The sequence below is a fragment of the Anabrus simplex genome, chromosome 6, assembly GCF_040414725.1.
Source record: "Anabrus simplex isolate iqAnaSimp1 chromosome 6, ASM4041472v1, whole genome shotgun sequence".
Classification (NCBI taxonomy): Eukaryota; Metazoa; Arthropoda; class Insecta; order Orthoptera; family Tettigoniidae; genus Anabrus; species Anabrus simplex.
In genome coordinates, this window is record NC_090270.1 from 203,286,205 (window position 1) to 203,311,486 (window position 25,282).

At 39.0% G+C, this 25,282-nt stretch overlaps 1 protein-coding gene across 1 annotated transcript in view; it reads left to right on the top strand.

The window, feature by feature from the left end:
- The window catches only part of Nsun2 (tRNA (cytosine(34)-C(5))-methyltransferase Nsun2), a 157,588-nt gene extending 133,342 nt beyond the window's left edge, over positions 1–24,246 (top strand). The window contains exon 15 of the mRNA XM_067150154.2: positions 23,944–24,246. Coding sequence (XP_067006255.2) covers positions 23,944–24,086 — 143 coding nt within the window. The 3' untranslated portion in view covers positions 24,087–24,246. The remainder of the gene's footprint in view (positions 1–23,943) is intronic.
- The last annotated feature ends 1,036 nt before the right edge of the window (positions 24,247–25,282 follow it).

Genomic DNA, 25,282 nt, shown 5'->3' on the forward strand with positions numbered 1-25,282 from the left:
TAGAAAACCAGTCAGATCGGGAATTTTGGTGGATTCTTGCAGAAAACGAGTCAGATCGCGAATTTCGGCAGATTATATATCTAAAACAATAAGCATTCAATTATAAATTTCAGTATAATACCGTAGCAAAGCACGGGTATCTTGCTAGTTTAGTTATAAATACATTTTTTGAGTAATACAAATACTGGTATTAAATATTCATCATATAATGGTCGCACCCTACAATTTTTTTCGAAAATTTTGGTATAAAAAGTGCGACGATTATGCCGTGAAATACGGTAAATATCTTGGAAAAGTAATAACACATAACCTAAATGAAGAAATCTCAGTCCAAATAAGAACAAATAGATTAGCTAAAGCACAAAAATTAAGATGGGATATCTACAAAAAGAAATGTCTATCAATAAATGCAAAAAATACCCACTACAACACATTTATAAAACCGGAAGCTACGTACAGTATTACCCCGCATTTACGTTCCCGGCTTTTACATTTTCCCGTCTTTGTTGGTTTCTTGTTGGTCCCCTGAGATTTCCTATCCTCACATCATCATCATCATTTTACATTTCCAGTTTCCCGGGTACTGCTGGCAAGCCTCTTCCATTCTGTCTTATTGAGATAAATTCTCTTGTTAATGACGTCCTCCAGTGTCCTTCCCCGATCTGCAGTGTCCATCTTTACGATGTCCATCCAGTGGGTTCTTGGTCTTCGCACCATCCATTTCCCTGCCACATGTCGCTCCAAGTTAACAGATGTTGTCCTTGTTGGCTCCATCCTCATTACATGCCCAAACCACCTCAGTCTTGACATGCTGATCCGATCTAACAATGATGTAACTATCTCAGCTTTCTTCCTAACCACATCATTCCTCAACTTGTCCAGTTTGATTTTTTTGAATTGTGGACCTAAGGAACTTCATCTCGGATGCCTGCAACTTTGATGAGTCTTTCTTAGTGAGGGTGCAGGTTTCAATACCATAGGTTAAGATTGGTTTGAAGTACTGATTGAACATCACCAGCTTAGATTGTTCGTACTTGCTGGTAAAAGTGAGAGCTCTTCTACACTCTCTTTGCCACCTCCTTTGTGGCTTGTGTGTCTCGAGGTATGTAAAGCTTTCCACACTTTCTAGTGGATGGTTTCCCACCATGATGTTTGCTGGTCGTCCCTCTCTGTTTATCGCCATCACTACTGTTTTGAGTTTGCTTATCTTGAGATTGAACTCCTGGAACTTAACCTTGCATTCATTGAGTCTCAACTGTACTTGTTCCTCAGTTTCTCCCCAGATCATAACATCATCAGCAAAGGCCATTGCCTTTAGTTCACCAGAGGTTTTCTTGATGTTGTTCATTGTCATCCATGATGGTGATAAATAACAATGGGGATAGTGCACATCCTTGCTGGACTCCACTTTCGGTCTTGAACCAGGATGAATCTCTGTCACCCAATCGCACACAGCTATCGCACACAACTTGTACAGTTCTCATACAGCATCTGAACTTTCCTCACCAGTTCCTCTGGCACATTCTTTTTTTTTTTTTTTAGGCATTCCCATATCTTCTCTCTTGCAATGCTGTCATATGCCTTCTCAATGTCGAGGAAAACCATAAACAGATCTTTTCCCTTTTCGCAATATTTTTCCATTAACATACGAACACTGACGATAATGTCTGTTGTGGACCTGTTAGGCCGTACTGTTCCTCTTCAAACTGTGGCTCTAAGATGACTCGCAATCTGCTCTCTAAGATTTTCTCTAGAATCTTAAGCCCATGAAAAAGGAGTGTTATTCCCTGGTTGTTGGAGCATTTTTGGCAATTTCCTTTCATAAACAGGGGAATAATGACACCCTTGCTTCAATCAGTAGGTATCTTGCCATCTTTCCAAACTCCATTGAACACTGTGTAGCCATTGTAAACCCTGGACTCCTACTGCTTTAATCGTCATCAGGCTTTAATAAGGCATATGGTACTGTGCCTTCCTGTATGCTGTCATTCCTTTATTTGAGAATCTCAGTTCTACACTTCAGAGTGCTTCCCCTCACATTCATAAACTACTAGAACTAATGACGAACCTGTTAAAGAAGCTGCTTTCCAGATTCGTTAAACCAAAAGTGATCAAAAGTTCTCTTTTTATTAAAAGTTCCATACCATTCTATTGAGAATCAGAGAGACAATGATGAGCTAGTCGTTGACATTAAGACAATAAACTTGGTGAAGAAACTCAATGATAGAGATAAACAAACATTCTTTTCATCTACCAGGGGTTACTTCTGTACAGCATGTGATTTTATTATTAACAAGTTCACTCTCAATGATGAGGTACTGAAACATGTTAAGGTTTCAAAAATTGAGAATGCCCATTTTTCTTCTGTACATTTCTTTATAGAAAGATTTCCACCATTGCTGCCGAAGTAGGACAGTGAATCAGCTGAGCATCCAATGAATGTGCTTCAGAACCAATTTGTAGCTCTTCAGATTGATGACTGTGCTACTGTTGAGAGTGAGAATCTGACAGATAACACCAAATGGGCTCGCTTGATGAACATTCATGGAGCTGATGGTGTTCCTAAGTATGATAGGATATCCAGGTTAATGCTTTCTGTTCTGTGTCTACCGCACAGCAATGCTGAGTGTGAATGTGTGTTCAGTTTGGTGAAAAAGAACCGAAATCAGTTTAAATCCTCAATGTCAAATGAAATTCTGTAATCTGTTTCTGTTTTGAAAACCGGAAGTACTGGTCCATTTTACATGTAGTTTTCCTCCAGAATTTCTGAAGAAAGCAACTCATCTCCATCTGTCCTCTCCAACCTGTGATGGATAATAGCCTCCATACTGTGAATTTGACAGAATTTTGTAAATAAGTGTACATGTTTAGTTTATTTTTGACGGTGACATTCATATTGTAACCTGCAAGTTTAAAGTGCAGAAAAACACTGTTACTGTGTGAATTGTTCCCATTGTTAAGTGAAAACAGATGAACACTCATCAAGATGTAACTTTGTGTAAGTATTTAATTTCAGGGGTGAACATAACATGTATTTGAATTGTGTTAGTATTGCTTGTAATCTCCCCCCTTGCCGTTCTTTTTCACTATATCTCAAAACTTGTGAAGCATGTGCATGTTAAAATTTTTCCGCTTTAGGATCTTCCGGATTTCTCTTTTAGAAAGTTGGCAGGTGTACTGATGAAATGGAAGACCCAGGTTTGAGGTCAGAATTTGACAGAGCTTTGAGAGACCTAAATAGGAACAAAGCACCTAGAATTGATATTCCCTCTGAATTACTGACTGCTTTAGGAGAAACCAGCATGGCAAGGTTATTTCAGTTAGTGTGCAAGATTATGAGACAGGAGAAGTGCAATCTGCTTTTTGGGCAGAATGTTGTTATACTTATTCCCAAGAAAGCCGGTGCCAACAAGTGTGAAAACTACCACATCATTAGTTTAGTATCTCACACCTGCGAAATTCTAACACATAATTATTTACAGAAGAATGGAAAGACTAGTTGAAATTGAGTTGGGAGAAGATCAGTTTGGCTTCAGAAGAAATGCAGGAACACGTGAAGCAATCCTGACTTTACGTCTGATCTTAGAGGATCAAATTACGAAGGACAAGCCCATGTACATGGCGTTCGTAGATCTGGAAAAGGCATTTGATAATGTTGATTGGCCTAAGCTATTTGAGATTTTGAAGGTGAATATTGAATTTTCACGACCGCATTGTAATCAAAACCGACTTTCAACCTATTCGGTTGTGTTACGTACATTTAGTACGTGTTGAAGAGATGTTAAGTACAGAACAAAAATGGCCAACCGGACACCAGTGAGATCCAAGTTAATTCTAGACAGTTGAAAATGGCCTAATGTGGCCGAAACATGTCCTGTTATTTTAATAAGATGTTTTTACAACTATGAATTGTAAATAAACTTATAGGTATTGACTAGGTGGAACCAGTATACTAGTTTTTCAATTTATTTTAAGATAATTGTCAATACGGACCCAAAAGGAAATTTATTTCATGTCATGTTCCAATGCTTTGTTGCAGAATTCTACATTTTATACAAAATTCAAGGTAAAATACTATACACATTGTGCATAAATTTAATAAGTTTGCATTGCATTACCCAAAAAACACTATGGGGAGGTCGCCATACATGGTTTCTTATCTGAAGTCCGAGTTGGGGAGTCTTCATTACAATGGCAGGCCCCACTTCATACTGCCAGTCACAATTGATATAGGGAGTTTTCATTACAAAAGCAGGTCCCCTTTCCTACTTCCATTCACATTTGAGTTGGGGACTTTTCATTATAATGACTGTCCCCCTTGTCTGCTGCCAGTCATAGTTGAGTTGAGGTGTGTACTTTATAATAGCAGGCCCCCTTGCCTATTGTCTGTCACACTCGACTTTGGAAGTTCTCATTATAATTGAAGTGTCCCTTTGCCTACTGCCATTCACAATTTATTGAGTTGCTTAGTTATCATTATAAATGCAGACCCCCTTGCCTACTGCCATTCAAATTATGTTGTTCAGGATTTTTGTTGAAGTCACGATCCACGGGGAGTTTTTATTAACCCCTCAGTGTGGCAGCCATTTAGAGAGCTTCCTACTCCGCGGCCATTCATGAAATTTGGAATTCCTTATAATAAATTTCTTATGGTGGGAATATTATGAACGTACTAAAGAGCAACATAAATGTGCTCTCCAGGTTTCTGTAACATGTATTTGATAGGGCATGGGCTGGGACTTTAGAATAATGACATAATAACCAAGGAAGCGTGGCACAGAGGGACGTCTTAACCAGTTTCGAATGTATACCCTTTAGTCGTTCTCTTTCTTTCGACTAAACCATGTAGTAACTGTTCCTTGAGATCAATGCTCCCCATGTTAGGATTGTAATCTATCGTGTACAAAGACTTTACTGTTCCTTTTCCTTTCGTGGTAACACTTTTTGTTTCTGCATTGTGCTATGTAGACATGAACGTAACATTTTTTGTCACACCATTTTAACACAGTGACTGGACCAGAATGTCTAGCTATTATTTCCCCTTTCTTAAGTTTTTTCTTTTACTTCATAAGAATGTTTTTTTTTTTTTTGTTCAGTTTCAGTGTCCCAACACAATCTATCAAATTATGATATTTTAGAAGCCTCGCTAACTCTGGACTGTTGTAGTAATTGTCCATCCATAAAGTGTGTCTACGGCCTAACAAAGGTTCTGACAATTTTAAGACAATTGCTGCAGTTTTTGGAGTTTCTGGAGAGATAAGAGTTGATTCAATGACAGTTCCTTTCCCTGTGTATTCAAGAAAACATCACAAATAACCAGTACTTGACTCTCACAGTTCGAATGTTTTTATACCAAACTTTGAGGCCTTTAGTGGCAAGTCAGGCTTTCATCATTAGCAATATTTTGCTGTGATATGTAAAGGGACTGAAATTTGATATTCAGATTACACAGAACAGGATATATTTTGAACAGTTTTGAAGGCCTTTGGTATATTGGCAATCTGGTATTGTCTATAAAATGCAAAAACCTGGAAATCATTTCAAACCTGTCCCTACTAATGACATCTGAAAACCCAGGTGTTGATATAACTCTGCTCTTCGAAAAATACAACCGGGCTGTTGGCTTTTGTACAATGTCCATCAGCAGAAATAAATCTAACACAGTATAAATTTAATTTATTGTGACAGGTGTTCAGAATCGAATGGGTGACCAAAACTAAAACAGATCTACCCGAGCATTTTTCTATTGCTCTGCATACTTATTCAGATGTGCCAAGTCTCCCGATTTGAGCAGGAGACTCCTGATTTTTCATCGATCTCCTGATCGCCGGGACCGATCTCCCGATTTTCAGAGCAGTATCAGTAATTTTCGTATTATTTTAAACTCCCTGGATTTCCTCGTTCTATTGATATATGGCTGAGTATGGTTGGTCGATAGTAGTTCTAATAATGATACCAGATGGCAGTACGGGGCACGATGGTCAGTCATGTGCTCCTCTTTGGTCTATAATACAGTCATTCTCTATGCAAGTGAGTCAAGCAAGTAACATTCTCTTTGGAGTAACCTAACCTCAGAAGTAGCACACCATAGTCGTTCTACCCGGGCCAAGACCTGCAGAAGTGCTCGTGTTGTGTCTTAATATTTGTTTTGGCCAAAATGTCAAAAAAGAAATATGATGCGGTGTTTAAAAGTGCGTATAGGGAAGAGTTTCCGTGTTTGAGTGAATCCAGAATGGGACCAACGTTCACATTCTGTACTATATGCAAGTGTGATTTTTCAGTTGCACTTGGCAGGAAGTGCGATATGCTCAAGCATATGCAAACGAAAAACATAAGGAGTGTGTCTAGTGTGTAGAAAGAAACCAGAAACTGAACTTTTCATGTAAAAACCAAGATGTAAATCCTGTGACGAATGCCAAGGCGTTATTTACGTCATTTATAGTAGAACATAACCTGCCTATAAATTGTTTCGCAAAATGTTTCCTGATTCGGAAATCACTAAACGATATCGATGTGCTAGAATGGAAACAGCGGCTATCATTACAGAAATGTGCATGGAAGAAAGGGCGAAAATTGTATCACATTTGCAGGTGAATGCATTTTCTGTTGCTACTGATGGTAGCAATAAAAGCGACTTGAAAATATATCCCATTGTTATAACATTTTTTAGGCCTGAACTCAATGAAATTCAGAGTTGTCTACTGTCTGTGACTAATTTAGAAGGGAATGCTACTGGAGCTAACATTGCCAATTTTTTGCTCTCAACTTTTCGGGAATTCTGCATTCCATTAAAAAACTGCCTAGCTCTTGATGCTGATAATGCTCGAGTAATGGTAGGATTAAAGAGTGGTGTGACAGGATGTTTGAAGCGGGAAAATAGTAACTTAATCATCGTAGGCTGCTCTTGTCACCTAATTAATCTTGCTGCGGAGAAGGGTGTGGCGTGCTTGCCCATAAATGTAGATGAAAATATAATTGATATATTTTATTATCTGGAAAGGAGTGCGAAGAGGAAAGAAAAGTTCAGAGAATTTCAGACTTCACACAACACAGAGATCAGGAAAATTCTGAGGTATGTGCCTACTCGATGGTTATCGCTAAGGAGGTGTTTAGATAGGATTTTGCTGCAGTGGCCCTTTGATTACTTTATTCAGGAGTGAAATTGTGAGTAAGGATTCTCAGATGGGAACTTTGAAGACTTACAAAATTCCTAAGCACAGTTTAAGTGCAGATGTGTTTTGTTTGTCTGAAAAAGTGAAGGATTGTCATAACATTTCACCTCACTCCTAAGTTAAAAGGAAAACCCAGTCATCAGTTTCACTTAAAAAAATGAAACTACTGATGACACTAAGAGCCATGCATTGTCACGTGAAGAACGACTGTTCGTATTCCCTTCATCAAATTTACATAAATCTTTTTGCCTTTCTCTCTCAAGTTTTATGGATATCTTAGAGAATCCAAATGTAACTCTTCAGTCAAGTATGCCGCACATCCACTTATTGAGGTCAGTTTTGGAGCAAGTATTGAAGAATGCGATGGCAAGGTTTATGAAACCACACGTTATTAAAAGCTCCTTCTCTCTCCTTGATGTAGATTATCATACTCCAGCAAATCAAAAGGATGATTGTGATCTGATGATAGGGAACTCTGCATTTGTTTTAGTGAACACCTTGAAGTCTGTTAGAAAGTGTTTCTCTTCATCGTGTGACTACATGGTACACTAATTTCCATTCAAAGATGAAGTTTTAATTAATGCAGAAGTTGCAAATATTTCTGCTATAAGTAAAGCATCATTTTCTAGCCTTAGATTTTTCATTAACAAGTATCCGAACATTTTGACTAGTGAAACGGAACCTTTGGATAAAGAAATTGATATTCTGCACTCCCAGTTCTGTAACTTTCAGCTCGAAGAAACAGATCTGGCAAAAGGAAGAATTAATGTTCAGTGGGCATTGGTAGGTCAGATGAAATCAGCTGATGGTGTACTTAAATATGACAGACTCTCTAAGGTGATGCTTGCTATTTTATCAATTCCACATAGCAATGCAGAATGTGAAAGGATTTTTAGCAGAGTCACAAAGACAAAAACACAGTTCAGATCCTTGCTGTCTGAACAAACTTTGGAGAAACTTTTAACCTTGAAATCAGTTCAGCAAAATTTAGTTCCGTGTTTCTGAAGAGGGCTAAGTCAGCTACTAGTGTATTGAACAACAAAGTCATAATGTGATCACCATGTAGAAGGATGAGAAGTCACATGTTCCTACAGTTCAGGTATGTCCAGTATTTAGTATTCACACATAAATGATGAAAAATATATATATGTAGGCCAAATAGAATTGTTAATGTATTGAATTATAATGAATTAATACATGTTCTGCCATCAGTGTCATAATACATCGCGATTCACTGCTGAATTTCTCCTGATTTTTTAGTTTTGAAAGTTGGCATGTCTGCCTATTCATTTCTTCCACAATTAAGTCCCCATTTTCACACCAGGCAAATGCTGGGGCTGTACCTTAATTAAGGCCACGGTCGCTTCCTTCCCATTCCTAGGCCTTTCCTATCCCATCGTCGCCATAAGACATGTGTCGGTGCGACGTAACGCAAAATAGCAAACAAACAAAAAAACAATTAAGTCGACTACACTACAACCAGAAATCTTCAAAACATTAAACTATTTTGGTGATATTTTCTGCACCATCTCTTGGTCTGAATTCACTGTTGAAAATTTTCCCTTGACTTCTATAAATATCCATTGTCTACAACATGGAATTTCCAAGTACTTGTTCCTGCTCATTGGCACTCTCATCATTTATCACTGCATCTGCTACAGCTGCATAATCGATTTCATTATCACTACTGCTAACACTATCATTACTACTTCAACTTAACTTTCATCTAAATTATACAATATTTCAAGCATGCTACTGTCAGTCAAACCACGGCTGGAGCTTAGCTTGCCATTGTGCGTGGCGCGTCACTCTGACTGATGCAGTTGCAGGGAGACCAAAAGCAGCAGTACAAAACTGAATTAGGTGAATAACATTTATGACAAAACAAACCAACTCGATACATATTTCAGATAAAAGGTCGAGACATCGTCTTTCAAACGAGATATATACCATGCACAACTGGTTCTTGTATCGTATGACAGAAAGCAGCACTAACTGATACCTACACAGATCGCTGGTGGAGAGTTACGAGAATATTTCAAGCCAAGAAAAAAGATCACAAACTTCTCAGATCATGATTTCTTTATTTTATTCTGTGGGAATGAAACAAACAGACTTTTAAAAATGGAAAGATTATTCTTCAGACTTACTTGAACATTCTTTTATTCTTGCACAAACAACTATATTTTAATGAAATGCAATTCTTATTTTACAACAGTGATAAACCCCAATATTTCTTGATGAAATCAAAACCATTTTGCATTTCAATAACTCCAAAATTCTTCGCGCTACAACCGGAAATGTGAAGCTATGTATGGGTCTATACCAACTATAGAGTTCGGCAGCTACGGAAGAAAAGCTGCGTCTATACCATGTATAGAGTGAAGAGTCCAGCAGACTGAGTAAGGAATTCGAAGAAAATAGCAGCCACAAGAAAGCAACAGATTTACTACAATCACTTGATCTTGATAGAAAAGAGGAGTGGGTAAAAACTGTAAAAGACATGAATTTCACCCATTCTAGCCGAAAAGCATGGTCACTTATTCGGAAATTAGATTCCACATCCATACCACCAAAGCAACATTCCCCAATCAAGGTAGAAGCAATAGCAAATCACCTCGTTTCTACCTCTAAAACAACAAGGAATAAACTGACCACAAAAGGGGTTAAAACTGAGCTTGAACAAGCAAGAAACCCAACCACATGCTACCTATTCACAACCTTCCACATCCCAAGAGGACCGAGCTCGATAACTGCAGTTGCTTAAGTGCGACCAGTATCCAGTATTCGGAAGATAGTGGGTTCGAACCCCACTGACGGCAGCCCTGAAGATGGTTTCCCATTTTCACACTAGGCAAATGCTGGGGCTGTACCTTTATTAAGGCCATGACCGCTTCCTTCCCATTCCTAGCCATTTCCTGTCCCATCGTCACCATACAACCTATCTGTGTCGGTGCGACATGAAGCAACTTGCTTGAACATCCCCCAAGGGGTCGATGAGGGATTAAGATCACTCCAAAACGGCAAAGCTGCAGGACTAGATGGAATCTACCCAGAACTACTAAAAAGCTGTGGTCCAGCTACAAGAAGATGGCTCTCTGCATTCTTCAGCTCCATACTTCAGTCAGGAAGACTTCCCCCAATTTTCAAGAAGTCAAAAATTATTGCCCTTCTGAAACCAGGAAAGGATCCAACTCTCCCACAAAGCTATCGACCTATAGCTCTACTCTGCGTCACCTACAAGTTATTAGAAAGACTGATACTGAACCAAATAGCACCGACCATCGAAGCATTCCTTCCAGTTGAGCAAGCAGGATTTCGACATGCCAATGACTGCATTGAGCAAGTACTGTCCTTGACCACACATCTGGAGGTTGGTTTCGAGAAGAAATTGAAAAGCGTCTATGTCTTCTTAAATCTTACAGCTGCATATGACACAGTCAGGAGGAAAGGTCTTATGATTAAACTGATTAAAGCTGTTCCTTGCATAAAAATTACTACACTAATTGACAGAATGTTAAGCAACCAACTATTTCAAGTTCACTCAGAACACAACAGAAGCAAATTCCACAAAGTCAACAATGGTCTGCCTCAAGGGTCAGTTCTATCTCCTACTCTCTTCAACTTATACATCCACGACCTACCTGAAACAGTGTCCCGGAAGTTCATATATGCAGACGATATTTGCCCTACATTTCAATGACCCAACTTCGCAGAAGCTGAAATATTTCTTAATCGAGACCTGGAACTGTTGGATGACTACTTTCAAAGATGGTATCTTCATTCCAAGCCACAGAAAACAGTGACATCTACATTCCATCTGAACAACGCAGAAGCGAACTGCCATCCAAGGGTATTCTTCAAGGGTCATGAACTAAAATATTGTGCCAATCCCAGTTACTTAGGAGTAACAATGGATAGATCTCTTACATACAAAAATTATCTGCAGAAAACCGCCAACAAACTAAAAAGTCATAATAACATTCTCCAACAACTGGCTGGAACTTCTTGGGGAGAGGATGGAAACACATTACGAACAACATCTTTGGCCTTGGTCTATTCTGCTCTGGTGTCTGGTTTAACAGTGCTCACACACAGCTAGTAGACTTACAACTTTTCCAAACCATGCGGATCATAACTGGTACACTTCGTGCTACACCGATCCAGTGGTTATCGGTACTCAGCAATATAGTACCTCCAGATATCAGGAGACAGAAGGCTTTTTCAGCTATGGACCAGAATGCTGAAGAATGAACATCTACCTGTTCATGAGGATATGACAGAAATGCACGCGCCGTAAGTCTCGCCAGTCTGCTTGGAAGACTGCCGTGAAGATAACATCCAGCGACTTCAACTCCACCTCTAAATGGTCGTGGTCTTTATCCCCACCTCAGGCAATAGTGGATATTAAAAATACATCCACAAAACTGGCAGGCTTCGATCTGCCACGCTGCACCTGGAGTAGACTAAATCCCATGAGAAGTGGAGTAGGTAGAACAACATCTGCTTTACACACTTGGGGCTGGTTAGTTTCTCCATACTGTGGCTGTGGGGAGGTTCGCCAAACAATGAAACATTTAGTGCAGGAATGTCCACTCCGTGCTTTCACTGAAGTGGATGCAGTGAAGTGGGTGGCTGGTTTGGACATTCACATTTAGTGATGTATATCACTCGCACTCAATGTATATGTATGAACTGTCAGAGTTGATAGGTGGATAGTGATGTAAATATATTGTGCTTTCTTCTTGTTCTTTCAAACTTTGTAAATTGCTTTGACTGTATAGATATGATAATTTGTATTTACTTTCTACTTATCTTTCACTGATAGTGTAAATAGTTTATAGGTTGTCATTATTCATCATACGCCAAATAAATAAAAATAGAGGTCGGCACTGAAGGGTGACATACCGATTAAGGGGACTGCAGTAGTGATGTGTAGTTTTCTTTCCATGATTCGGTCTGAGTAAAAATCTGAAGCAGAAACTGTTTTCCTAAGAGAGACTTTAGAATTTGGATCATGCTGGGGAATGCTAATAGAGTATCCATCTTCTCCACAGCAGAACATAAGATTGTGCTGAGGAGCATCATAAGCATAAGCACAGTGAGAGTTTAATTGATCTGCACCAACTTCGTGTCTGCTCTGAAGACCAAAGTCCTGCTTTTCAAACTGCTCCACCATCACCAAAGCCACCTCACTTGTCGTAGGTGTGTCATATTGACCCCTATATTCAGCTGGGGGTTGTTGGTCCACATGAACCACAATTTTAAACTCTTGACCTTCTAGGCCATTCTCCAATGCCGTTTTAAATCTCGTATATAAGGATTGTGGTTATGCATAAGTTGTTGAAGTTGTAAAACTAACCAAGGCTTCACAACAGGGAATTTCTAACTCCTTTTCATGATTGCCAACAAAATATATTTGTAAAAGTGAGTGTTTTTCTTTTGATGAAGGAAACAAATTTCATACTTTATGGTAAACTTGGTCTTAAACTTTAAATGTTGGTATAAAATTTCTCTCATGTAGCTCCAAAGGACGTCATTTGAAAACATCCGTTAACACGTTGAGTGCTAGACCGAATTTAATAGGATTGCCGTCTAGTGCCGTGAGCTAATAACATCGAGTTACTCCCTGGTGCCAAAATGTTCACAGGCTTAACCAAGCAAATGATCGCTGAAATTAGGATGTATTTATGATATATTACGTTAACTTATTATGTATATTAGGTAAAATAATGAGACCCCATATGGGGTCGTATTGGTCATTACGAATTGTACACGTACACGCGCCCCCATATGGGGTCGTACTTTTACAGTAGTTACGGTCCCGACGTTCGGTCATACTTACATTTTCCTTTGCAGAGACGCGTTATATGCTGTTGATTTTGATAGATATGTTAGCTTATTCATACTGGAGCCGTAAAAATGTACGATCCCCGATTTCAGGTCAGGAAATATTTGTAAATGACGATCTTCCGATTTTAGGTTAGGAAATTTTCGTATAAAATGTAGTTACATAATGTAGTGAAAATCATGTGAATTTCGTAAATTAGGATGTAACAGAACAATATTGTAATTAGTAGTTACAGGAATATTGAATAAGTACCGTATATAATTTTGTTTGTATAACTTTTAATTTGAGTAAGAGAACCTAGCAGCGATGATTGTGCAACATGAGAAACCAGTGAATATATCGTTGAATACCGTCATAATTGTTGCAACAGCTAGCTTGGAAACCCGGAGTACAGTGAAATTGTGTATGCTGAAGACAGTAATTCATCAATGTGGATGAACATGCGAGATCCCTGTTTGCTCTGTATTGGCTTCAAAATCACTGTAACTATATACTTCGTCTATACCATCATTGTTCGACTTGTTCGATATATCGTCCAGACTATCTGCACTAAGTCTTTTACTGCTCGATTTACTCGTAACGACTTCAAAAAAGAAAAGGAAACTCAGAGCACTGCACACTTACATAAAAAATTCGTGCGCGGGATAGACAATCACTTTGTCACCCTACAAAGCACTCTTTTTGTATCCATATGGGGTCGCGCCAAAACAGGAATTGAGGAATGGAAGGTGGACTACGCATGTACATAAATAGACGACCAGCAGATGGCAGGAAGAGACTTTATACATCTTCGAAACACATACTTACTGCGTACCCAAATGGGTTCGCACCGTCCTAGATTTAGAGCGAACGTACGACCCCATATGGGGACGTGAAGTTCAAAAACTTGACTACTCTCACGTACCCATATGGGGTCACATGGCACTCAACGTGTTATGCTACCCATTGTTCCTCAAAAAATTCTCAGACTCAGAATGATCATTAGTAAAGAGGTTGTGTAGAGGATGAAGAGGCTCTTCAATAGGAGGGAGATGTACCTTTCCATTCCTACAACACGGACTGGGGCTTTATTCGTTCCTTTTTTTGTTTTTACTGTAATCTGTATTGCCGTCGTACTTTAATCCCAATAAAAAATTTGTTTTCCATGAGTTCAATTGCTTATTTTCATTGTATTACCGAACATCTTTTCGATTGGCTTCAAGAATTTTCTCTGTGTATTTCTTTAACAGCTTCCCTATTAACGTGAGGTGTGTTTTTTTTTTTCAGTAAATTCTTTTACAGGCTCCTGGTGATATTTTATCATAATACTATCAGTGAATCTAGCACGCTGCTAGTTTCCTCTTTGGTTTTCGTTGGATGATGGAACTTTTGAACCTTTTTTTTCGAGTTGGAGGGGAAATTTAGATCACCGTTAGGTACAACAGAAAAGTACTTCTTAGGAAGAGGATGATAATCAGTGAAAGGAAATTAATTGTTGATTTTCTCATTGGCAGAGCACCGGTCAGAAAACCTCGCAGGGCTGATTATATTAAGTGATGTAAGGACGGCTAGCAATAGTGGGTGGTGATGAGGAGGGACATATTGAGGTATGAGTGGTTCAGAATATGATGACAACATCGGACTAGAACATTTAAAACATAATATAGTCCTTCCCTCAACAGGCTCTTCAGGCTGTATTATCACATACCCTTCCCAATACACCACCAGATGGTAGGAGTATATTTCAGTATAGTATGGTAAGAAAATATATATATATATATATATATACACACACTGTATATTGCATTAAATTTTATTGCATGAGAGAACTGACACTGAGCACCATGAGGACTAATTACATTAAGTGATGTAAGAACAGGGCTGGTGATACCAGGTAGCTGTTGATGAGAAGGGGCGTATTGAGGTATGAGTGGTTCAAAATGTGATGACATCATTCCTGCAGGACTAAAATCCAGCATCTCGGCGTCTCCAAAAAAAACAATAAAATGTCATATTCTTCCCTCAACAGGCTCTTCAGGCTGTATTATCACGTTCTCTTCCCGATACACCACCAGATGGTAAGAATATATTTCACCATCAGCCACAGTTTCACATTTCATTAAATGAGAGAACTGAGAGAGCACAGTGAACTTCTCTCGCAAAATAATTTGTTCTTCCCGAGCGGAAGTTGTAATGTTCTCCTCTTTGGTGAGTCTGTCAGAATGTTCTCTCCTGCATTTAGACTGAAGAGCGGTGACAGTGTGATGCCAATATCTCAAACGGTTGTTTTTAGGGCCTTAAAATGTGGTTTTTGATTCCATAGGGACTTACCGAGATTTGTTCCTTGCAATGGAGGATTTAAAATGAACTTTGTCTTGTCCTTGTGTGACAAATTTGATTTTTGACTATACTGTATTAACCTATGCGATTGGACAAAGGGCCTAAATCTAGGACAGGAGCTGAATTTTGAAAAATCCTTTCTTAGTGCACCTCTAAGGCAGAAGATGAACATATGTTCCTAATTTCAACTTTCTAGGTCTTTTGGATCTGGAAATCTCATGATCAGTGAGTGGTATTTGGCTTTTTTTTTTTTTTTTTTTTTTTTTTTTTTTTTTTTTTTTGCTAGGGGCTTTACGTCGCACCGACACAGATAGGTCTTATGGCGACAATGGGAGAGGAAAGGCCTAGGAGTTGGAAGGAAGCGGCCGTGGCCTTAATTAAGGTACAGCCCCAGCATTTGCCTGGTGTGAAAATGGGAAACCACGGAAAACCATCTTCAGGGCTGCCGATAGTGGGATTCGAACCTACTATCTCCCGGATGCAAGCTCACAGCCGCGCACCTCTACGCGCACGGCCAACTCGCCCGGTTATATTTGGCTTTTATACATATAAATTATTACTATTTCTTTATAGTAAATGTGTTTCTGAAATTGATTCATTGCTGTAATGAGTAACAGTTAACACCATTAAGGTGGGAAATTTGCTGAGATGGTACAAAAATATTGCTTATCATTATGCAGAAGTTCAGCTGTAAGAAGGTTCATTCTCAGTTCTGTCAAGACAAATGAATATGTGGAAATAAGTAGTGTACCCAACTATGTTTGACGCATGGGATCATAACGGTCTCAAGGATATTAACCAAATATTTCATGTCAATTTTTTAATAGAAACAGCCACTTATACATGCAGCCATATTTCAAAATTGTCAATGTTTTCTGGAGAAGAAGAGAATAATATTTTTGTGTTGTTATTTCTTTCTCATGTTTCTCATTTGTTTACAATTTTTTGTGACACAAAATTTCTGTATCTGTAGCCATGAGGAAAATGGGCAAAGTACTCTGTGTTTCTTTGAGAAGTTCAAATTGCTGTTCATATACTTTATCTTGTGAAAGGTTTGTTATTGAACTTCGTGTGTGTTGCCACATGCTGGAGTAGTTTAGTTCTGAGCTGAGACAACACTGCACGCCAGTTATCCAGCATCTACTCTTTGCTTTGAGTGAATTATTTTTATGAAAGAACTGTGTTAACTTGTTCATGGAATATATGCTGCTGTTTTAATAATTTGCCATTATAAATATACAGTTCCCATATCCTGGGTACAGAAAGAGATCAACTACAATATTACCCATGTTATAAAAATAGAAACACCTGGATAGAGTGAAGACTTTCATAATTAAGAAAAGGAGAATGTTGCTGAAACTGAATGATGCAGGTCTTAGGTACATCGCACAGCATGAGAAGTCTTGAGTGCTAGTCATAGTTCATGTAATCTTAGATTGGTGTGGAGAATCTGCTCCGAAAAACAAAATTAATGAGTGCATGGTATAAGTTGTTCACAGGCTTGTCACCCATGAGCTTGGATGAATGAACATTGATATTGCTGCCGTAAGTGAAAACAGACTGTCCAGCGAAGGTAAACTTACAGAGTTCAGCTCAGGTTACACAAGCTTCTGGAAGGAAAAAAGATGAGGGAGAACACCACATTCGTGGTGTTGGATTTGCTGTGAAGACCATATTGGTGAATGATTATCAGCTAACTCCAGCCGCTGTCAGCAAAAGAATTATGACTCTCTGAATCCCACTCTCTGGAGCTAAATCTACGACTCTCATATTTGCATACTGTATGCTCCCACCTTGGATGCTAATGTAGAAGCTATAATTTCTATAACCTGCTGAGCATTACCATCACCAAAGTACCACCAAGAAACAAGCTCTTACTATTTGGCAATTTCAACACCAGAGTTGGTAAAGATCACCAGTTATGGGGCAATGTGATGGGAAAACATGGACTTGGCAAGTGTAATGCCAGTGGTCTACTGTTACTCCGTTTATGTGCTGAACGTGAACTTCTTATTACTAATACTCAGTTCCGTCTGCCTAATCGCTACAAGACCACTTGGATGCATCCTCGCTCAAAGCACTGGCAAATCCTTGACTACATAATCACCAGGCAATGTGATAAAAAAAGATGTCTTTATTACAAGGACCACAAGAAACGTCATTGACTGGTGGACAGATCATAGGCTCTCTTTTTTTTTTTTTTTTTTTTGGCTGAGAATCTCAGTCTGTCTCAAACCAAAAAGATCCATCCACAACCTGCCCAGAAAGAAATTTGATACTTCTAAACTTCAAATTGAATCCATTGCTGCAGATTACAGAAATGCAATCTCAAACCAACTAGCTAGTCATACAGTCAGCATAGTACAAATCAGGAGTGGGCTACACTTCAGAAGGTCATCACTCAATCAGCTGAGGAAACAGTTGGTTTTGTGAGGAAAAACAGACAAGACTGGTTTGTTGAAAATAATGAAGAAATTAAATGACTGATCAATGCCAAACGGGAAGCCCATCTATCTTATCTTCAAGATCCTTCTTCCAATGTGAAGAAATCACATTTCTTGGAATTTAAAGGAAAATGTCAGGCACAAATATTAAGGAAATCAAGAATAACTGGTGGCAACAAAAAGCTGAAGAATTGCAAAGACTATGTGATGCCTGTGACCTGCAAAACTTCTGTGCTGGCATAAAGGAGATATATGGTCCAATTCAATCTTCATCGGGGTCATTGAAGACTGCTGACAACTCCCATCATTTTAACTGATAATGGAGAGATTTTAGAGCATTGGAAGGAACATTTCTCTGTGCTTCTAAATCGTGCCTCCAATGTCGCTGAGGACTTTCTTCGTAATGTCCCTCAGCAGCCCCAACCACTATGGATGACAGTTCCACCCACATACAGAGACTTAATCAAAGCACTCAATCAACAAGAAAAGCTCCTGGTCCTGATAACATCCCTCTGGAATTGATACAAAATGGAGGTATACCCTTTCCGCACTCATACTCTTGATTTGGGAAACTCGAGAAGTATCTGACGACTATCACTATCTTTAAGAAAGGCGATCGTAGTGAATGTGGGAACTTCCGTGGTATATTGCTTTTGTCAATTGCAGGTAAAATTCTAGCAATAATTCTATTAAACTGGCTCAAAGTTATCACAGAGAATTTTGCCTGAGTCTCAGTGTGGTTTCCAAACCTCAGGAGGCACAACAGATTTAATCTTCTGTGCTAGACAACTCTAGGAAAAATGCAGAGAGCAACAGCAGCCTCTGTATTTAGTTTTCTATGATGTGGAAAAAGTCTTTGATTCAGTACCAAGGTCTTCTATGTGGAAAGTATTGAGACATTTTGGATGTCCTGAACATTATGTGGAATTGGTTCAAGATCTTCATTGTGGCATTTCTGGACAGGTTCTTCATGGTAACTCAGTATCAGATACTTTCCCAATCACTCATAGATTGAAACAAGGTTGTGTGCTTGTTCCTACACTCTTTGCACTGTACATGGCTGCCATGCTGCATGAATCATCTGCAAACAACTTAGGCATGGAGATTAAATTTTGTTTTGATGGAGGCCTTTTTAATCTGACAAGACTTCGCCCACAAAGAGGTACTCTGGTTACCCGGGTGACAGAACTCAGTATGCCGATGACACTGCATCTCCTGCTCTAACACCTGCAGAACTACAACAGTCAGTCAACTGCTTTAAAACTGCATGTGATCGCTTTGGTCGTGCCATTAATGCAAAAAAAAAAAACAAAAAAAACGAAGGTACTTGCACAACCTGCCCAAGGATTAACTCTTCCTGAGTTCAGTATCTCCATCTTAGACACAACACTTGAGCAGGTTGATCACTTTTCATATCGTGGAAGCATCTTGTCTAAATGGTGTACCTGCGAACAAGATGTTGATAAAAGAATTGGGGCTGCTCATACTACAGTATGGCTGTGAAACTTGGATACTCTATCGGCGTGATATCAAAAAACTTGAGCGCTTCTACCAACAAAAAATGAGATACATCTTGAATATCGAGTGGGAGTACTATGTGACCAACACTGCAGTTCTCGACAAAGCGCAGCTAAATAACATTGAGGCAACAATCATCACTCATCAATTGAGATGGTTAGGCCATGTTCACCACATGAGTGATACCAGGCCTCCACACCAGATTCTGTATGGTGAACCTTGCTCCAGCAGTAGACCCTCTTAAGCATTTTAAGGACCAGCTGAAACACATCATCATGAAGACAACTGGTATAAATATACAAACATGGGAAGAATGTGTTGTGGACCGTTCACTGTGGCGGAACACTACATCCACCGCTGTCATCTTGTTTGAAAGAGAACACTGTAGACATCAAGAAGCCAAGCGACAAGCAAAAAAACTCCGTCAATTACAACCCCGCCCTCCTGCATCCATTCAGTGTGATTTGTGTGGGTGTATGTTTGTGCCAGGATTGGTCTGTTTAGTCATCACAAACACATCCATAAACTGAGTTGAACTGCTCACTTTAAGCAGGAAGAGGTTATATACACTCAGATCAAGTTACAGCCGATGACGGCTCACAGGCACATTTTCCTCGGAAACAATTGAGCCTATAGATTTGTTTGTGGTATCCACAGAGTTTGTATTTACATGGAAGGTGAATTATGTTTTGATAATAATTAGAATTAAGTCTTGAAGATGTAATGCGAAGAACATACCCTGATTCTATTTTTTTTTTAAATCTTGAGTGACTGTACTTCCTCTGATAATTTACTGTCATCTTCTTTGATTACCTTATCCATTCTGCATGTTGACTGTCATCATAGCCATCTTTGTTTTCTTGAGTATAGTCTTAAAACGTTGAGCAGATCTCAGATCATACCATTCCCTCCAGTTCACTACCAGGAAATTTTTGTCTTGAGTTTTCTTCTACTGTCCAGTTTCCCTTATGTTATGGCTTATAGAAGTGAATATTTTTGCTCATTCCTTATAATGTGCCCAAGATTTTCAAACTGTTTCTTTTTTAACATGTACAGTAGAGTCTCGACTATCCGACCTAAACAGGACCTGGAGTACGTCGGATCACTGAAAATGTCGGATAATAAAGAACAACTTTGAAAATGAGCTGAAACAAACAGGAAGGCTGTACTCTAGTACTAAAACAATGACATGTTTTACGGTACTCTATTTAATGCATTATCATATCAATTGTACATTGCATGCAGTATTGAATGAAAGCATTCCAAATGTCTTACGAAAAGAAACTTGTCAACAATGTCTGCTTGCCTGCTGATCCACGTTTTCTTGCTGCGAGATCCCGCCATCGACGAAAAATCAGCACCTCTGTTGCGCTTGCTTCCGGCTGTTGCTCAACGTAGGTTAATGCCGTTTCCAATGCACTTAATCCTTCGCTGTGAGTCATCGTTTTCTCCTCTTGTTCTGCAATGCCTCGTTCTTCTTCATCATCATCCTCATTTCCATTCACATTCACAAAATCAATAATATCAGGGTCAGTAAGTTCAAACGCCTGATCTTGTGCACACCACTTACTCGCATCTTCAGTCGTAGCATCCTCACAGCCAGGAATGCAATTCAGTAGGGGCACAATATTTTCCATGTCTACTTGTACCACCTCTCGATGTTCAACCTCACTCAACAATATGTTCCAAGACTTTGCTAATGTCGTTGTTTCAACTTCTTCCCAAGACTGCGCTATCCAATATGCCACGTCTTTCATGATGATTTGTTTTAACTTTTCTATCATGTCGTTGCCATTGTCCATTTCCTCTATCAGGGATGAAAGGAGTTTCGCCGATATTTCCTCTTGAATGTTTCCAGCACACCTTGGTCCATTGGCTGGCATAATGACGTCACGTTAGGAGGGAGGAACATGACTTTGATGTCACCACTTGTAAGTTGCTCTTCATTTGGGTGTGATGGAGCGTTGTCTAGTAGAAGAAGTGCTTTTCTAGGGAGATTATTCGAAGCTAGAAATTTTTCTACATCTGGAACAAACTGTGTAAAAAACCAGTCTTTAAAGATGTCAGCAGACATCCAGGCAGCTTTCTGATTCGTGTAATGGACTGGAAGAGCATTAACAGAAATGTTTTTAAAAGCCCTAGGCTTCTTTGCTTTACCGATCATAAGCAATTTTGCTTTTAAGTTCCCAGTAACATTACTAAAGGCAAGAACAGTAACTCTTCCCTTACTACGCTTGTAGCCAGGTGCAGGCGTCTCGGGTTGGGTTGCGAGAGTTTTTGGTGGCAGCATCTTGAAATTTAGCCCAGTCTCATCACAATTAAAAATCTGATCACCGGTTAATCCTTCAGCAAGAATTATTTCTTGAAATTCCTTTTTAAATTTCACAACGTCATCGGATTTAGCTGACAGTTTTTCTCCACAGATATTAAGCTGCCTAATGCCAGACCGTTTTTTCCACCGATCAAGCCACCCCGCACTGGCAGTAAAATTAGGGTCCCCTTCATTAAACTCCTTCTGGAAATACACCGCCTTTTCTTGCAGAATGGGGCCAGATATTGGCAAGTCCTTTTCCCGGTGTTGAGTGAACCAAAGAAATAGCACTTCACTTAGTTTTTCATACTCACATTTTTTCATTGTTTTTCTAATTTTCAGTGCATTACTTGTTGCTCTGGTACAGCACCACTTTTCAATTTCTTCCCTCTTTTTTGCCAGTCTCCCACTGTAACACGTCCAACACCATAATCTGAAGCCACTTTTTGAAGAGTTTCCCCTTTGTCCAGTCTCTTTAATGCACTCAACTTGTCTTCCATAGAAACAATCACTTTCTTCCGTTTACCCGCCATACTCACAAAGGATATGAAAACTATAATATCCACACCCAACCAATACTATAATGAACAATGACTGAAGATTCACTGCACCTGTCCTTGAGAGAAAAACCGGTCCTATCAACAGCGGTCAGGCCAGTGCTTGTCCCACGGTCGCACCCTCCAGACCGGGTGTCCCTGAATTTAGTCTCCACCAAAAGTTCAAATTAAGTCTACCAGTGTCGGATAACACGGAATGTCGGATAAGCGAAGGTCGGATGAGCGGGACTCTACTGTATTATGAATTGAGATGGACAGTTTATTCTACAAAGAATCTCCTCATTTGTGATTTGATCAATCCACAAAATTTGCCTGTTCACCCAAATTTCAGAAGGTTAGCTCTTGTTCTATGTAGCTGCAGGAAGGGTTCATGGTCTAATAGAAAACTGTGGAAATACCATAGCATAGACTGCTATCCACACGTGCCGTGATGGTTGTGGTTTATTACAGAAGTCTTCTGCAGCAGTACTACAGTTTAGCAGAGTACAAAAATGTTCTTTCCAACCCTGCAGATGTTGTGGTTATCAGTAAGGACAACAGCATTGTTAGCCATTTTCAGAGTTCCAGACTACCATATACAGCCAAAACTGGTTAGGACATTTTTGTGGGGACCAAAAAAAAAAAAGTCATAGAAACGAGTGTTTACAATTTTAATTAATGAAATAAATAAAAAGTAATACATTTTAAGAACACTAACACAGTAAAACATCAAGGGAAAACGTTCTTAGAAATGCAAACTATACACGTTGCTTACAATATTATCTTTAAAGTTGTGATAGGAATGTCCAACATCTGGGTAATTTGCACACATTTCATGTGCGAGTTAGCATCCACTGTCTCAATAAACTTCAGTTTTTCATCGTTTGTAAACTGTCTAGCTTTCTTCTTCTGCATAACTGAATGTCTTGCAAACTACTGTGTGTAAATACAGTAGGCCTAATTTATGTACGTTATTACACAATTCACTTACAAACATAAAATTAAGCACCAGCATGTCAGACGAGCTACTGTTGCATGATCCAAACAACCATATTAAAGATTGACTTGGAACTGATGCTCCCTTCAGCTGTATGCCGACACGCAACCACACTCCGGGGCCATAAAATTAAGTTCTCTACCAAGTCCTTACCCAGGCCAGTTTCGGGCTTGTTCTGTAGGGATCCCGTCAGGGGCTAATGTTGAGAGTTTTAGTTGTCTGGCCCGTCAGGCATGCAACATCGCCGGGAACGCTAATTTAAATTTCTTATAGCGGGAGTTATGAACATACTAATGAGTGTCGTAAATATGCTCTGGAGGTTTCTTTTGCATGTATTTAATTAGGCATGGCCTGGGACTTGGGAATAGAGATGTAATAACCAGGGAAACATGCTAGAGAGGGACATCTTATCCAGTTTCGACTGTAGTTCTTGTGAAGCTGCTTAAGTCTTTTGAAGTTCGTGAGATTCTTGGTGCCACTAGGTGTTATTAATAAATGCTGTAGTCACTGACTTCTCAGCAGTCCAGTTGCAGTTTTAATCCCTGCCAATACATGTGATATTTTTGAAGTAAAGAGCTAAATTCCTTTGGTTTGGATTCCACATAAAACTGGGGGTCCCACGGCTATGATCGTGATATCAGATCATGTAATACTATAAGCTTGTTTACTTTCTCTTTCCAAGATCTTTCTATTACTCTGTGTTATTTCTGTATAGTACTAAAAGAGGTAAGATATTACTTTCATACCAATATATCGACTATAATGTATATGTTTGTTTTATACTTCTTTTAATAGAAGTCAACAAATTCAAGGACCGGCCCCAGACTGAAGATACGTCGTTGAAGGTGGCTGACTCAGATAGTTGTTCTGAAATGAACGACAGCAGCCGTGCTGAAGAAGAAGTTGAAGAAAAGAAAGGAGGAGATGGAGAAACATGATCAGGGCTGTTATGGAGGGAATGTCACAAGCAGCTGGTTAGGGAGAGAATTTGTTTTAATTCTTGGACAAGTCGCTGTGATGCTAGGAATGAAATCAATGATCGATCTTTTGTTACTTGGTTACATTTGTTTTGAGTATTAAAGCAACTTTATGAGATTACTTCCTCGACTTCTTATTAAGAAAACCCATATCCCTCCTATAAATTAAATGGAAATTGTTTCAAACTTTTGAAATTTTTCTTTGTGCACACAAAGACTGTTGTGATTTATTGTTTACTGTCAGTTTAGTAAAATTGGACTATAGTTGTGCTAGCATAAATTACAATATGACATAAATGTCACCACATATTTCTTGTGAGAGAGTAGTGTACTCATAGCCTAGGGACCTGCCATCCCTCTCATAGAAGTATTTTTACTTTTATAACCAAAAATCATATATCTTGAAACATTTTCCATACCACTTGTATCAAGAACCACTGCCATTGGCTGAAATTTATGAAACATGGTGTCACTCCCAGAATTCAAGTCTACAGCAAGTTTCAAATTAAAAGTGATATATGCTGAAAAACATGGGGAATGGACCTGCAGGTCATGAGTTTTCTGTAGGCCTATCTGAATTCATTGTACTGTTCTGGTGGAGAGAGAAACTCTTTCACAACGTCAAATATCTGAAAAGCATTTTGAGGTTCCAAAAAGTGGAGTCTATAGGAATAGGAAGTAGTGAATTATTTGAGTATGCCGAGTTACATAACAGTGGTGTTGGCGAGCCACATGAAATGTCACAATTTAAAGTTAGCAGAGTTGGATCAGTTGCTTTATTTAAAGGAAAGGGTTACTGCGAAGGTAATGGGCATTAGTATGTCAATGAATGACGAAGAAATTTGATAACAGTATTGTAGAATTTGTTAAGTTTGTAACTGGATTGAAACAAGGTCAATCTCCTTTGTTTTTTGATATGCAGTTGGTCATCATAATATTATTAGGAAAGGAGATAAAAATGTATTGATAAGCACATCAAATTATCTAAAATTATGAATTATAGTAATGCCATACCTGCCAAGTACAGTTTTCCAATCTTTCCATAAAATATATGGATCTTGAGTGTGTTTTACGGTTGTATGGATTTTGAATATCCGTTTATCCACTGAGATGTTCCTAAACAAGTAGCAGGCTGTGATTCTGAAGAAAAGAAATCA